The sequence below is a fragment of the Sceloporus undulatus genome, chromosome 3 (assembly GCF_019175285.1).
Source record: "Sceloporus undulatus isolate JIND9_A2432 ecotype Alabama chromosome 3, SceUnd_v1.1, whole genome shotgun sequence".
NCBI lineage: Eukaryota > Metazoa > Chordata > Lepidosauria > Squamata > Phrynosomatidae > Sceloporus > Sceloporus undulatus.
In genome coordinates, this window is record NC_056524.1 from 90,216,864 (window position 1) to 90,231,327 (window position 14,464).

General features: G+C 39.1%; 1 protein-coding gene across 4 annotated transcripts in view; it reads right to left on the reverse strand.

Moving 5' to 3' along the window:
* Nucleotides 1-9,186: 9,186 nt before the first annotated feature.
* Nucleotides 9,187-14,464, reverse strand: part of MSL3 (MSL complex subunit 3) — a 28,558-nt gene continuing 23,280 nt past the window's right edge. For all 4 annotated transcript variants that reach the window (XM_042459082.1, XM_042459083.1, XM_042459085.1 and 1 more), the window contains 2 exons: nt 13,358-13,442; nt 9,187-11,336 (listed from right to left, as the gene is read on the reverse strand). In XM_042459082.1, the coding sequence (XP_042315016.1) occupies nt 11,237-11,336; nt 13,358-13,442 (185 nt within the window). In that variant the 3' untranslated portion in view covers nt 9,187-11,236. The remainder of the gene's footprint in view (nt 11,337-13,357; nt 13,443-14,464) is intronic.

Genomic DNA, 14,464 nt, shown 5'->3' on the forward strand with positions numbered 1-14,464 from the left:
ATGGAAACCCTCTGTGTGGCCTTGGGCAAGTCATATTCTTTCATCCTCAAAGGCAAGGTCAAACTCCTCTAACCAAATACTGCCAGGAAAATGCCATGTTAGGTTCATCTTAAAGTCACCATAAGTCATGAATGACTTGAAGGCACCCAACAACTTAAGGGCAATTCAGTTTTCTTAAGGCTTCTGCCTTTGTTAAGAAAATATTTAAAATATCATAGCAAAGCCTGTTAGGGTCTAGTTTTAAATCAGCAGAGTAGCAGAAACATGTCCTTGTCTAACTATGCTACTCCAAGAACTGAGACTCACTCAAAACAACACAAACATTTATTAATGGCTTGAAGCTACATATGCATAGAGGCTGCATCCTAACTTAACTAATGAATAGCTCAGGTAAAGAAGAAATCTTTATCTCACCATCTTTCCAAAGAAAGTTAAGAGAAGATGAAGATGGAGAACCTGACAGGGCAGGAGAAAATCTTTGTGTGAAAGAGAACTTCTCAAAATGGGGACTGTCCTGAATCATATGGTTTCTTTACCAATTTGCAAAGCTATTGCCCTGTGATTCTGTAGGAGCAAATGGGATGATTGAATGAGGGGAGAAAGCAGAATTTGCATGCAGGAATGTCTATCTATCTAAGCAGGGGAAAAGAAAATGCAAAAAAACCTTCCAACAACAACACAGGAAAAAAGTCCGCACACTCCACTCCCATCACATCATGAGAGCGCACACCCTTCTAGACGGCATGCGGCATCATGGCACAGCCCTGGCGCTGCATCTAGAAGATGCAGTGCCAAAAGAGTTCACAAAGCCACGCTGCTGTGGCTCTGACACCCTTTAGAGAGTGCAAAAAGGAGCCATTTTTTCCAGGTCCTTTTTGTGCTTTCTAGAGGTGAGATCGGTGCTGCGGCATGCAGTTGTTGTGGCACCGATCCAGCCAACAAAGGGGCAGCTGGATGCTGCCCATCTATCCAGCCCCAAAGAAATGCATTTTTATCTCAAACCCTGACAGGCCAGAATCTGAAGAGAAAGGGAGCCTTGTTGTACCATAAGCTCATACACTCTAATGTAATTTGTTAAGGTTGCAAGTCATCACTGCAAAGTGTATGTTTTGGGGAAATTTCATCAAGCTAATGAACTGATTGGAGTTTTTAGCCCTAGGCATCAGTTGGCCATGTACAGCCTCCTTAAGGTAAACAGCCATACTCCAGTTTTAGCTATATAACCCATTCTCCGATCCTTTGCTATCCAAGGCAATGAGATATATACCATGCAATCTTCACAGTGTCAGCTGGTTCTTCTCGAGAAAGACCAAGGTAATATGTAACCATTTAGCTAGGTTAACCCATGCAAAGTCATGTTAATTTCCCCTTCACCAGCTCCTCTGCCTCCTTTTTTTTGCCACAGGAGGACTGTCCTTCATTTATAGTTGAGAAGCAGTTAATCAAAGATACACAGGGAAAAATATCCTCCAAGCAGATATACTGATACCTGATTATGTGAACAAACACAGCACCCTTTTAAAAATGGTGAATGAGCCACTTGAACTTCTGAGTCATTTCCTGGCAGGAACGATAATGTGACTGCCATTGTCCTGCCTGTCCCATGCAATCATAAATTCCTCCCTCTGCTACTGATGCAAATCCACCAGTCATGCATCCACTCATCCAAATTTTCAAAGAAATTCCAGAAGTTTTAAAAGGACAGGCATTTCCCCCCTCCATTACAGGGCTTGGGATGAGCCTGAAAGGTACACTCTAAAGCTAAGGAATGCCCCATACCTTCTTCACTGCAAAGACATACATTTAATCTTCCTGCTAATATAATTAGATCAAATGTATCTTGTAGCCACGCACTTTAATTGTCCACCCAGGGCCACTGCATGGAGAAGATGGAGAAATCCTAACAGGGGAAAGAGAAAAGGCAGAACTACTCAACACCTTCTTTGCCTCAGTCTTCCTACAAAAGGAAAAGGGTGCTCAACCTGAGGAAAATGGAGCAGAGGACACAATATGGGAAATGGAGTACAGAATAAGTAAAGATGTAGTACAGGAATATCTGGTTAATCTAGATGAATTTAAATCTCTGCGACCAGATGAACTAAGGGTATTAAAAGAACTGGCTGAGCCATTGGCAATAATCTTTGAGATCTCCTGGAGAACAAGAGAAGTCCCAGCAGACTGGAGGAGGGCAAATATTGTCCCTGTCTTCAAAAAGCGGGAAAAAGAGGATCCTAACAATTATCGTCCAGTTAGTCTGACATCAATACCAGGAAAGATTCTAGAGCATATCATTAAACAGAGAATCTGTGAACATTTAGAAGGGATGCCATAATCACAAAAAGTCAACATCAGTTTCTCAAAAACAAGTCATTCCAGACTAATCTGATCTCTTTTTTTGATAAAATTACCAACTTGGTAGATGAAGGGAATCTAATAGACATAGCATTTCTTGATTTCAGTAAGGCCTTTGACAAGGTCACCCATCATATTTTTGCAAATAAGTTAGTAAAATGTGGGCTAGACAATACAACTGTTAGGTAGATTTGTAATTGGTTGACCGGCCGAACCCAAAGGGTGCTCCTTTTCATCCTGGAGAGAAGTGACCAGTGGGGTGCCACAGAGTTCTGTCCTGGGCACAGTGCTATTAAACATCTTTATCAATGACTTGGATGAAAGCATAAGAAGCATACTTATCAAATTTGCAGATGACACCAAATTAGGAGGAATGGCTAATACCCCAGAGGACAAGATCAAAATTCAAAATGACCTTAATAGATTTGAAAGCTGGGCCAAAGCTAACAAAATGAATTTCAACAGTGAGAAATGTAAGGTACTGCACTTAGCGTAAAAAATAATAATAATAAATTTTAAAAAAATGAAATGCATAGATAAATGATGGGGGACACCAGGCTTAACGAGACTGTGAACATTATCGCACAGGGCTCCCAGGGACCGCTCTCAGAACAGAAAGGAAGGGGCCTGGAATGAGTGAGGGACGAGTGGGGGACGCATTTAATCGCCCACACAAGTGCCTCACTCTTTTCCTTCCGTTTCCCATCCTTTCCCCATTCGTTCCAGAGGAGGAGATTTTTGAGAACTGTTCAATACAGTTCTCAAAAATCTCCTCCTCTCTGGAATGGACTGGGAACAGAAGGGCAGGGAACGGAATGAGTGAGGGACTTTGTGTGTGGTAAAATGCATCACCCACTCGTTCCGTTCCCTTCCTGGCTCTTTTGGGACTGTTCTCATTTCATCCCAGGAGCCCTACGCGATAAAGTCCCATGTATGAAAGGGATCTAGGAGTCCTAGTAGACCACAAGTTGAACATGAGTCAACATGTGATGTGTCAGCTAAAAAGACCAACACAATTCTAGGCTGCATCAATAGAAGTATAATGTCTAAATCAAGGGAAGTAATAGTGTCACTCTATTCTGTTTTGGTCAGGCCTCACCTATATTGTGTCCTGTTCTGGGAAACACAGTTCAGAAAAGATGTTGACAAATTGCACGGTATCCAGAGGGCAACAGAAATGGTGAAGTATTTGGAAACCATGGCTTACGAGGAGAGGCTTAGGAGCTGGGTATGTTTAGCCCAGAGACGAGATTGTTAAGAGGTGATATGATAGCCCTGTTTAAGTATTTGAAGGGATGTCATATTGAGGATGGAGCAAGCTTGTTTTCTGCTGCTCTAGGCAATAGGACCCAGAACAAAGGATGCAAGCTTCAGGAAAAGAGATTCCACCTAAACATTAGGAGGAACTTCTTGACAGTAAGAACTGTTTGACAGTGGAACACGTTCCCTCAGAGTGTGCTAGAGTTTCCTTCTTTGGAGGTTTTTAAACAGAGGCTGGATGGCCATCTGTTGGGTATACTTTCATTTTGAGTTCCTGCATGGCAGAGGGTTGAACTGGATGGCCCTTGTGGTCTCTTCCAGTTCTATGATTCTATGATTTGTGCTAAAATGTAAAATACTTATTATGGACAGATATCATGTATTACTCCCCTGAGCAAAGATACTCATTATATTTCTGTGCTGTGCACTAAACATGTATGTATCTGTTGTGAAAACCCTGAGGCTCTACCAAAGTCAAGGCACTGAAGAACTAGATTTAAAACAGGTGTTTAGGTTTTGATACAGTCATCACAGAAAGACAAAAAAAAGAAAAAAAAGAAAAAAAAAAGAAATATGAAGATGCAGTAAAAATGACTCATGGGTGAATTATTTATCACACTGGTGATCTTGAAGTCCATTAACAGCTAAAGGCTTCTTAAAAATAGAAATTACTCAAACTGACAGTCTGAAAGGAATTCTGTATCTCTAGAAGTAAATCTGCAGTCCCAGAAAGACCTCAGTAATTGTACTTAAATGAAGTGTGGTTGGGTATTATTTGCAACCTTCTAAGCATTTCTATAACACTAGTATTATTCAAGGTTAGATAGTTTAGTGGGGAGTCGGAGGCCCTCGAACTTCCCTTAGTCTCAGTTCTTCATCAGCATCTTGCAGGCCACAGAATCTCCATCGTTGTAGAAGATATTCCAACCACTTTTTGACTGTCTGTGTTAGAACAAACAATGGAGCAACACAATAAACCTAGGCCTTTAATTTTAATTGTGTGGTCTGGACTATGATAGTCCAGAGGGGTGGAAGAGGATTTGTTGTTGCTAACTTCTGTCAAGTCAATTTCGATTTATGGTGACCCTGTGAATGAGAGATCTCCAAGTCACTCTATCATCAACCACCCTATTTTGGTCTTGCAGGACTTCCCTCCTCCTTGCCCTTGCTGATTTGTGGGTTGTTCTAGCTCCAGCATCCATCTTTCCTCAGTTTTGAGCAGCATTCACTGCATCAAAGAATCATAGAATCATAGTTGTAAGAGACCACAAGGGCCATCCAGTCTAACCCTTGCCATGCAGGAACTCTCAATCAAAGCATCCCCGACAGATGGCCATCCAGCCTGTTTAAAGACCTCCAGGGAAGGAGACTCCATGACACTCCAAGGGAGTGTGTTCCACTGTCTATGAGCTCTTACTGTCAGAAAGTTCTTCCTAATGTTGAAGTGGAATCTCTTTCCTGTAGCTTGCATCCATTGTTCCGGGTCCTGCTCTCTGGAGCAGCAGAAAACAAGCTTGCTCCCTCCTCAATATGACATCCCTTCAAATGTTTAAACAGGGCTATCATGTCACCTCTTAACCTTCTCTTCTCCAGAGTAAACATCCCCAGCTCCCTAAATCGTTCCTCAGAGGACATGGTTTCCAGACCTTTCACCATTTTACAATCTAGTTTCTTAACAGCCTTTTTGAATTGTGGTGCCCAGAACTGAACACAGTATCCCTTGCCTAGTCTCAGGGTGCAATGTGTCACCAACTTATACCATTCTGCCTAACCAAAATGAAAGCACACAAAGGCCTAGATCTATTTGTTAATCCTGAAGCAAAGAGATATCAATAGATTTGATGAAAGTACTGATTTAACAAATTTCCATTAGCTCACTGTATCAATTCTAGCTGGAATTATGAATCAGATTATGATTATGACTAAGATCAAGAAAAGCAGATCAGCATGTTACTGCTTCATCATGTCCTACATTTTAGTATCCTACAGGAGAAGACCAATACTGAAAGAACAGTACATGGAGGCCATTTTATTGGCAAGAATATAAGACTGTGGTGTGTTCAAAGCAGGAACTAAACTTCTGAAATTTCAGTGTGTTTTGGTACATAAGTCTCCACGTCTCATGACCTGAAGCCTTATTAATCGTAGCATTTCCACTGAGTTATGCGAGCCCTGTCAGAATGAGTTAGGAGCTATAATTAATTTCACTGTAGTTGTATAATCATGTGCTTTAATATACTGGAAATGCCTTACGAAGTCAGTATGTGTGATGATACAAATGGAACGGGGAAGAATGGAAAGACAGCATCAGGTAAGTGAAGGTTTGAGTAAGTAGTAGAGGATGTAGAGGATGTAGGATGGTTGAAAATGGTGCAAGTCGAGAGAGTAGAGAGGTATGGTAAGGAGAAGGTGAGAGCGAAGATGAGTGAAGGAAAATAAAATAGATAAGGTAAGAAGGCAAGAAGGCAATTAATTAGATCAATTAATTTGTTTAGGTCACTTCAGCTGAGATGCATCTCTTTTTTAGGGAGAGTGATGTAATAGAGAATTTCAGAGACAAGATTTAGGGGAGCAGCAATATGAGGACACACACACGCATACTAGGCTATTTATTTATCAAAGCAAGGTGAGAGGGTGAGAGAGATGGGGAGAGCTAATACGAATAATAGGCAAGGCTTCACTGATTGCATAATTACCAAAGATGCTGTTGCTCCTTCCCAGATGCAATCTCTTGGCTGGAATCGGGACTCAGCTGTTTGGAGCTTCAGGAAGGGAGCCTGAGTCGGAACCAGTTTGAAATCCAGGGTAACATGAGGGTCCCCTGCACTCCATACTAGCTTGGGGAACAAAGAAATTTGGGACTCTTTTATAGGCCAAAACTAACCTGAAGGCAAATATGTTTGTCCTACATAAAAGGAAATCAAATCTACATTGTAAAGGATTGCCTGGTCTGTCAATGTCCAGGCTGAAAACAACCAACAAACAGCTTCATTTATACACTGCTTCATACTGAACTAGCAGTGTCTAAGCGGTTTACAACTGTAAACCTCGGAAGAATGCAAGCCTGAGTCAAGCTTGAGCCCTGGCTAGTACTGAACTCGCAACCTTATGGTTTTGGGTGAGTGGCTGCAGTACAGACATTTAACCACTGCGCCACCAGGGTTGAGAATGAAGTTGTAAATCAGCCTTATTGGGCTTGTCCGGCAAAACATCTTGCCTCAAATGCCTGCCTTCCTGACTTCAGAGGTGTTAAAGTTTCTCATTTGCAACTCCCAAGCTATTGTGTTTAATGTGCATATGGGGTAGTGTGGACATGACCACTTTCCTGAGAGATTATGGTTGCCCAGAGTACAGCATCAATTTGGGGCCTTAGGGAAAACACACACACCATGTTTATGTATGCTTTCTGTATGTTTTTATTGTTGAAACTGTGTCCCCATACAGACAGGCCAAAATAAAGCTGCTTCAGGTCACTTTTGAGGTATGCTGTTTCAATGATGCATGCGTACTAAGAGTCTGGAAGCTGTGCCAAAACTGCGCTCTAGTTCTTATCAAGAACTGGATCGTGGCTTTGGCGTGGCTTCCCAACTCTTAGTATGCATGCATAATTTAAAAAGCATACCTCCAAAGTGACCTGAAGCAGCTTTATTTTGGCCTATTTGTATAGGGCCTGTTTTATTCCAAATAGACTGTATTTAAAAAAAAAAAAAAGGAAATGCCTTACATTTCCCCAATATTTCCAACTACATAAGGCAGTTTTTATTTTACAACTCCTTTATTACTTTTACATTCTCTACTCAGTCCACCAATTCAAAAAGTGCACTTATCCCAAGCTAAAATGTCCCTTATTTAGCTGAAAGTTGTTACTGCAAATATTCTGGACAAGTTTTATCCCTTCATACCTGAAATACTTATAAACCACCTTTGCTGTGTGCTGCAGGAAGGCAATGAAAGATGAGTACAGGCCAAGAGAATACCTCTAGTTTTTAAGAATGGTTTTGTGATAGGGCTCTTTCACCACTATGAATTCCAGGAGCTGCCTTCAAGAAACATTTTCTTCTAACTGAAAAGCTTGCTAACTCTCAGCAGTTCATACTTAATAATAATTGGTGCCCTGCTGTCAACTCAGATTTTCCTTAACACCTGTGGAAGCCATTCCACAAGTGCAAACATCATGCCAATTATATATGTGTGTGTGTGTCTGTCTCAGATAGGAGGATCAATTTCTAAATGGGAGAAATTAATGATGACAGAAACATTAACAATATGTATCTCATATAAGACCTGCACCACCATACAAGGCGATTTCAGGAAGTTACTGGATTTTCTGGAAACATACCATTCTCGTTCTAAAAATGGCACAACAGGTTGAGTCTCTCTTATCTGAAACGCTTGGGACCAGAAATGTTTTTATTTTTTTTAGGTTTTGGAATATTTGCATATACAGTGGAACCTCGCCATACGCGGGGATCCGTTCCGGATCTCGCCGCGTATGGTGATTTCCGCCTATGCTCGAGCCCCATTGTAAACAATGGGGCTCGTGCATGGCGGCGCACGAGGCGCAACGGGTGCGCGCGCCCATTCAATTGAGCGCCTATGCTCAAAGCCGCCTATAAAAAGACCGCGTATGCGGAGGCTCCACTGTACATAATGTGTTATCTTGGAGATGAGACCCAAGTCTAAATATGAAATTCATTTATGTTTCATGTACACCTTACACATAGCCTGAAGGTAATTTTATATGCAATATTTTAATCATTTTGTGCATGAAACAAGTTTGTGTACACTGAACCATCAGAAAGCAAAGATGACATTAACCCGTAGAACTTTATGCACAGAACTTAGTAACACTTATAACAAATGTTTCTGAAAATAATGGCTCTTCCATTTTAAACTTTTGTATTTTAATATACTTTCTAAAATATGATGTAAAATGCATTAATGTGAAAAAAGAAGGTACACTAAGCAGTGCTTATTTTCCACATCAGCACATAATTGGGCAAACCAAGAATCTGGGAATTCATTGGCTGCCCAATTAAGACTGATGGAGTCATTACTGTCAACTTCAAAAAGTGTCAATTGTAGTAATGGAAATGGCTTGAGTCATCTTGCAGTTTAATGCTTCCTTATATGGTACAATTTCATGAGGCAGTGCTGGCATAAACACTTTTCATTTTTGTCAAGCATTTAAATATGTACAAACAGTATGTTACTGCATAAAGGTTTTCATGGCTTATAGTTCAGAAAAGCCTATCATAAAATAATTTGTTAAATCCTCATTGTGCCTTATATTTTATATTATTTTCTGCAACGGACATGGCTACTCACCTGGAATTTAACTTAGTACAAACTGTAAATGTTATTTCAGTAAATATGTGAAGTTTCCCTCAAAATAATTTTAGTTTCCGTTTTGGTTGTGACCAAATACATTCTGAGTTTGAGCATGTGTACATGACTAATATTAATACTGTGTGAACTAGCTTTTTAGGGATGCACCCAGTCTATAGGTTGGGCCCACCCTCTTGATAAGTATCATGCTACATTGGTAAAGCACAAATCAACACAAAAAAATACTGTGTTCCAAATATGCCAGCTTTATTTACAATTCATTCATACAAAAATATTTCAGTTCAGCTACCAGCCCTTATTTCTATGCACTATTTGGATGGAACAAAACTGTACTTGGCACAAAATGTGTTGAAATATGACAGAAGACTTTAAGGAATAGGATTAACCATTATTGTACTATATTAAATAACTCATTAATATTTAACAATTCTGCACAAACAGTATTTTATACCAAAGCTAACACAAGCCTGTCTCATTTTAAAGCTTCAAATCTAAGACAAAATGTCTAGAGAATTTTAGAAAATGTGGTCTGGGGAAAAAAAACCCTCTGTGGAAGCAATGAATTAACCCCAGAAGCTAATACCCAAAATATAAAGTCTACTAATGCAAGGGCCTTGTCATACATTATCATGGGTCACCTCCAATTGCTCTCTTGATTACTCAACTCCTGCTGATACAGTAACCTCTACTGATACAGATACACGCACGTGGACATTCTAGTTCAAATAATTTCCTCCATATAATCATATGTCCTATGAAATATCCAAAGAAACATATACTAGGGGTGGACATGAGGCCAACCCTTGAGGAAGCTCCCCCCGTTTCTAAACAATTAAGTTATTTAAGCTGATACTATGGATTTTGAGTTTGAAAGAGTGCATTATACATTAGGGTGAGGGGTGGATAAATTTTAATCTTCCAGTGGTATTGGACCTCTCTCTCCCATCAGGCCTGCCAGCACATTCAGTGCTGGGGGATTATAGGAATCTAAACACATTTGGAGGATTACAGTTCTGCATCTCTGATGTAGAGATTAGTTTAATTACCTTAGGGGCTGTGTTAGATGGCAGAAATTTTACTTCAAAATATTTGTAATCTAATCAGAACTATTGTAGAAATAAGTTTGTGGGCAATTTAAGTATTCTGGTTCTTCTGCCTCATGCAAAATATAAACTAACTATTTAATTTATCAGCTGAGATGACCAATACAAACCTTACTTTAAAAAAGCCTGGGTGGGGGGTTCTTGGCAAGTGCTACTATGGGATCAAATTATGCAAGTAACAGGGTTGCTATTCATGCTCAGCTACTTACTTTCCAGAGATTTTTAAAGAAGTCTTTGATATGATCAGTTAATTTTATTGGTTTGTGGATTGCTCCTCCTAACCTATCTAGAGAATAGACTAGAAGCTGGTTTAAATATCATAGTACCATGGGAAGACCAAACCAGCAGGCACAAATAGGTCTAGATTTCCACATAGTAGCCTATATATGTCTAAACTATAGCACGAATAAAAGACGATCTGTATCTCACCAGCTCAGTTTGTAGTCATTGTTTGTGTTCAGAACTCTTGCTAAAGTTTGGCAAAGAATGTCATTTTGGCATTGTTCATTTCCCATGCCAACAAGTACATCCTGTTCTAAACAACTGCTTTAAAAATCCTCAAAAGCAATTCAAATCATGAAAAGAGATGAATTAATAGAGTCAAACACTATTGAGGCACTGCCGAACACACCTACCGTGGGAAAAGACAAATAAACCTTGGGTTATTCCACTCACAAGAAATCTTAAAGCAGAAATCATACTAAAACACCCGTTGCTTATTCTTCTATGAAAAACAATTTGTCACAATAGCTTTATACAATGAAGTACGAATTCCAAATGAGAACTTATACAATGCCACTCCTGTCTTAGATGTAGGTGATTTTCTGAGAGTTCAAGTTGAAGTAAACTTATGTTAAAGTGGAACATTGGGTGGTTAGTTCTCATGAAGTCTGTTTCTAATGCACCTAATTCCTTTTACTTTATTTGTATGCAGTTCTATGCATCAGAAGTCAGTGCAGAGCTTCATTTGTTTAACAGTGAAGGAAATCTAGCACTAGAATGCAATGTCAGCATACTCTGAAATGAAATGTGATTCTCTTTTTGTCAAATGAATGGCAATGCTTGTGAGACTCTCTTTCTAATATTAAAATGATACATTTCAGCTTGTCTCCTGATCTTGAAGCAGAGCAGTCAAGGAATATGTACAATCAATCATATCCACATCAACAGCTTCAATAGATGGCATGTGGATTCTTTGTGCTGTAGTAGGCCTCACAAGCAGCGACATAAGCTGACTCCGGGAAGAAATCATCATGGTATTCTGCTAAGAACCTGGCAAAGAAAAATATGTATGACTGTCTGTCTGTAATTTCTAACATTCCCAAGCCCTTAGGTAGGCAAGATTTAAAGTATCTAATATAGGATGTTACAAAGATATTTATATAAAGAGGAATTATACCATCAAGATTTTAAAGCCTAATTGGTTACAGGAACATCCAAGAGTGAACATATTACACCCAGACTCAAGTCACTCCATTGGCTGCCAATTAGTTTCTGGGCAAAATACAAAGTGCTGGTTTTGACCTTTAAAGCTCTACATGGTTTGGGTCCAGGTTATCTACAGGATCGCCTTCTCCCGTACAATCTGCCCCAAACACTGAGGTCCTCTGGGGGGCAGTTGCTGCAGCCTGCAAGAACCTGACTAGCAGCCATTACCCAGAGGACCTTCTCATCAGCCACCCCAAGACTGTGGAATGACCAGCCAGAAAAGATCCAACAGCTAAACCAGCTGTCGGAATATAAACCACATTTGAAGACCTATCTCTTCCTATCTCTCGAAGACCTATTCAGGCAGTTTTTATTCATTAATTTTAAACATGAATTTTATATTTAATTATTGTCCTACGTATTGTAATATAAATATTGCATAGAGATGCAGCTTAATATGTGTATTTTATGCAATGATTGTGTTTTATCTATGTTGTAACCCGCCTCAAGTCATGAGGAGAGGCAGATAAGAAATAAAATTATTATTTATTGTCATATTTCAACCGTCATTAAAATAAAGATATTTAAAAGTATAAAAGCAGATAATGTTGCATTTAGTTAGTAGAATTAATTTAACTATATTGAATATTTTTCTCACTTGTCCAAACAGTCAAGATGTTTTGAGGCTTATTAAATGGGGTAATACTGTATATGAGTGTCCTCAACAGAGACCAAAGGTCCAAGAAAAAGCCAAAAACATGCTAATGTTCAGATTTAATTTCGTCCGTAATTTTTCACATACACAAAATTCATTGCCACTTAATTCAATAGGGCCTACTTCTGAACAGAAATTCTGAGGGCTACATTAGTAGAGCTCTGCTCCTGTCAGAAAATTTCTACTGAAGTATCTCTAGAAGTATACTCTTTAAAGACAGGAATGCAAATAGGATGCTTTAAAAAAAAGATTTTATCTCAGCTCACATTTCAATTATGTTGAAACCACTTTAATTTTCAAATTCATGCTGAAGTATGTTTTTTCTTACATAATTCCATTAAATATTCCTCAAAAAAGCTTAGCTTAGAGTGTATGCAGCCTCTTTCATTTACTGAGATATTATTCACTGCTCACTAGTACAGACTAATGGTCATATATCATTACTGCAAGTTAAATTACACACCAGTTCTTCCTACTCACAGGGTTGTAAACTCCAATCAGAAAACTACTGTAATCAAAATCAGTTCTCTTATGATTATATGACATTCCATAGTCTAATTCAAAATGGCACCTAATGAATATTCATCTTGAATGAAAACTATGATAAGGCTAGAATGAATGGGAAATGGGTATCTGAATGCTAAAGCCCTGATGTTCCAGATTTGGGCTCTAAGGACAGTTTTAGGTATTGTACATCACTGATGAGAGCCAGTGCGGTATAGTGGTTTGGGCACTGGGTGATTCTAGGGACCGAAGTTTAAATACCTGCTCAGCCATGTAAACTCACTGGATGACCAGGGAGGTCTGATAAAGCTTGCGCTGCCTTTATATAATTGATCAATTTTATGTCATGCGCAAAGAGATAGTATCTCTATTTGTTGTGTAACCTGCACATGCATCTGTCCATAGAAGAAAGGCACAAGCTCCTTCATCATATTGTCATTTATGCCAGCTATTTTTAAGAACTGTATAATGTTAAGGGAATTACTTTACTGAAACTGGAACTTCTTTAGTGCAATTGTGTGCTTTCCTCCTTCAGAGTATTAATTACATACATAGCAAAAAATGCTTCCAGTAATAAAAATGAAGCTTGTAGAAGTTACCAAATGTCTTGGAGTATATAGGTTTGTAGGTTTTCAATAGCTCTTACCTTAGGAACAATTCAAAGTGTTTTACTAATGCTTTTAGGTTTTTGTCAGAAAAGCTCATCTTCCCAAGTATTTCTGGGAGCTTTACTGTAAAAGAAAAACAGATTAATTTTGTTTATTCTTTCCCTACTATTAAATGCAATAGTTCATAGTAACACAAAATACCCAGAATTTCTTCCATCTTTGGAAAAATATATCAGACAAGCAGGTTGCTTACCCATAACTGTAGTTCTACAAATGGTCATCTGTGAACTCACACATATAGGATTCTCTGCCATCTTTGGAAACTTCTAGAGCTAGATATCTTCAGCTAAAGTCACACCCACAGGTCCATACCTCATATGCTCATTATGGTTACTGCTCAAACCACTTGGTTCCACGTCCACCAAATCAGCCAGGAACCAAAGTGGAAAAATGGGTTGGTTATGAGTTCACAGATGACAACTCAAAGAGCCTCTGTTACAGGCAAGCAACCTGCTTTTCATCTTCATGGTCTCTGTGACTCACACATACAGGAGATTGGCAAACTAGACACACCTGGGTTGAACCTTCTAGATCACTTAAAGGCTTCTTCCAACATGCAAACTAGAAGAGTTGGATAAAAAATGGGAGGTATAGGTAAAATATAGTCAATCCTGCAGACAAAAAATGCTGTGGTCTGTGTGTAGAGCCCAAAGATAAAATCAAAAGCTTATGAAACAAATGAGTAAAAGAGCTGATGTAACCAATATGTACTAGGCTAAGGAACTATAAATCCCAACCAATAAATCGAGTATATGGAGATGTCATACATATAAAATACAAATACAAATACAAATGAAGTTTTCAACGCCTCCAAGGAAACAGATGGGAGGGATAACATAGCAAGCCCATTACAAGTGATGAATTGATAAAATAAGACCAAACGCGTTTCGACAGAAAGTCTTCATCAGTGGTCAGGATTGGCTGTTGTGACAGCATGGAAGATATATCAATATATATAGATACATCTGGTGAAAGTAAGTAGTTAGTTATTCATTAGTCTTATTCATCTGAGGGATATCCAGGTTACTGTCCATATTGGACAATTAACTACTTCCGACCACCATCTTGAGGGGGAGAGAGGCAGT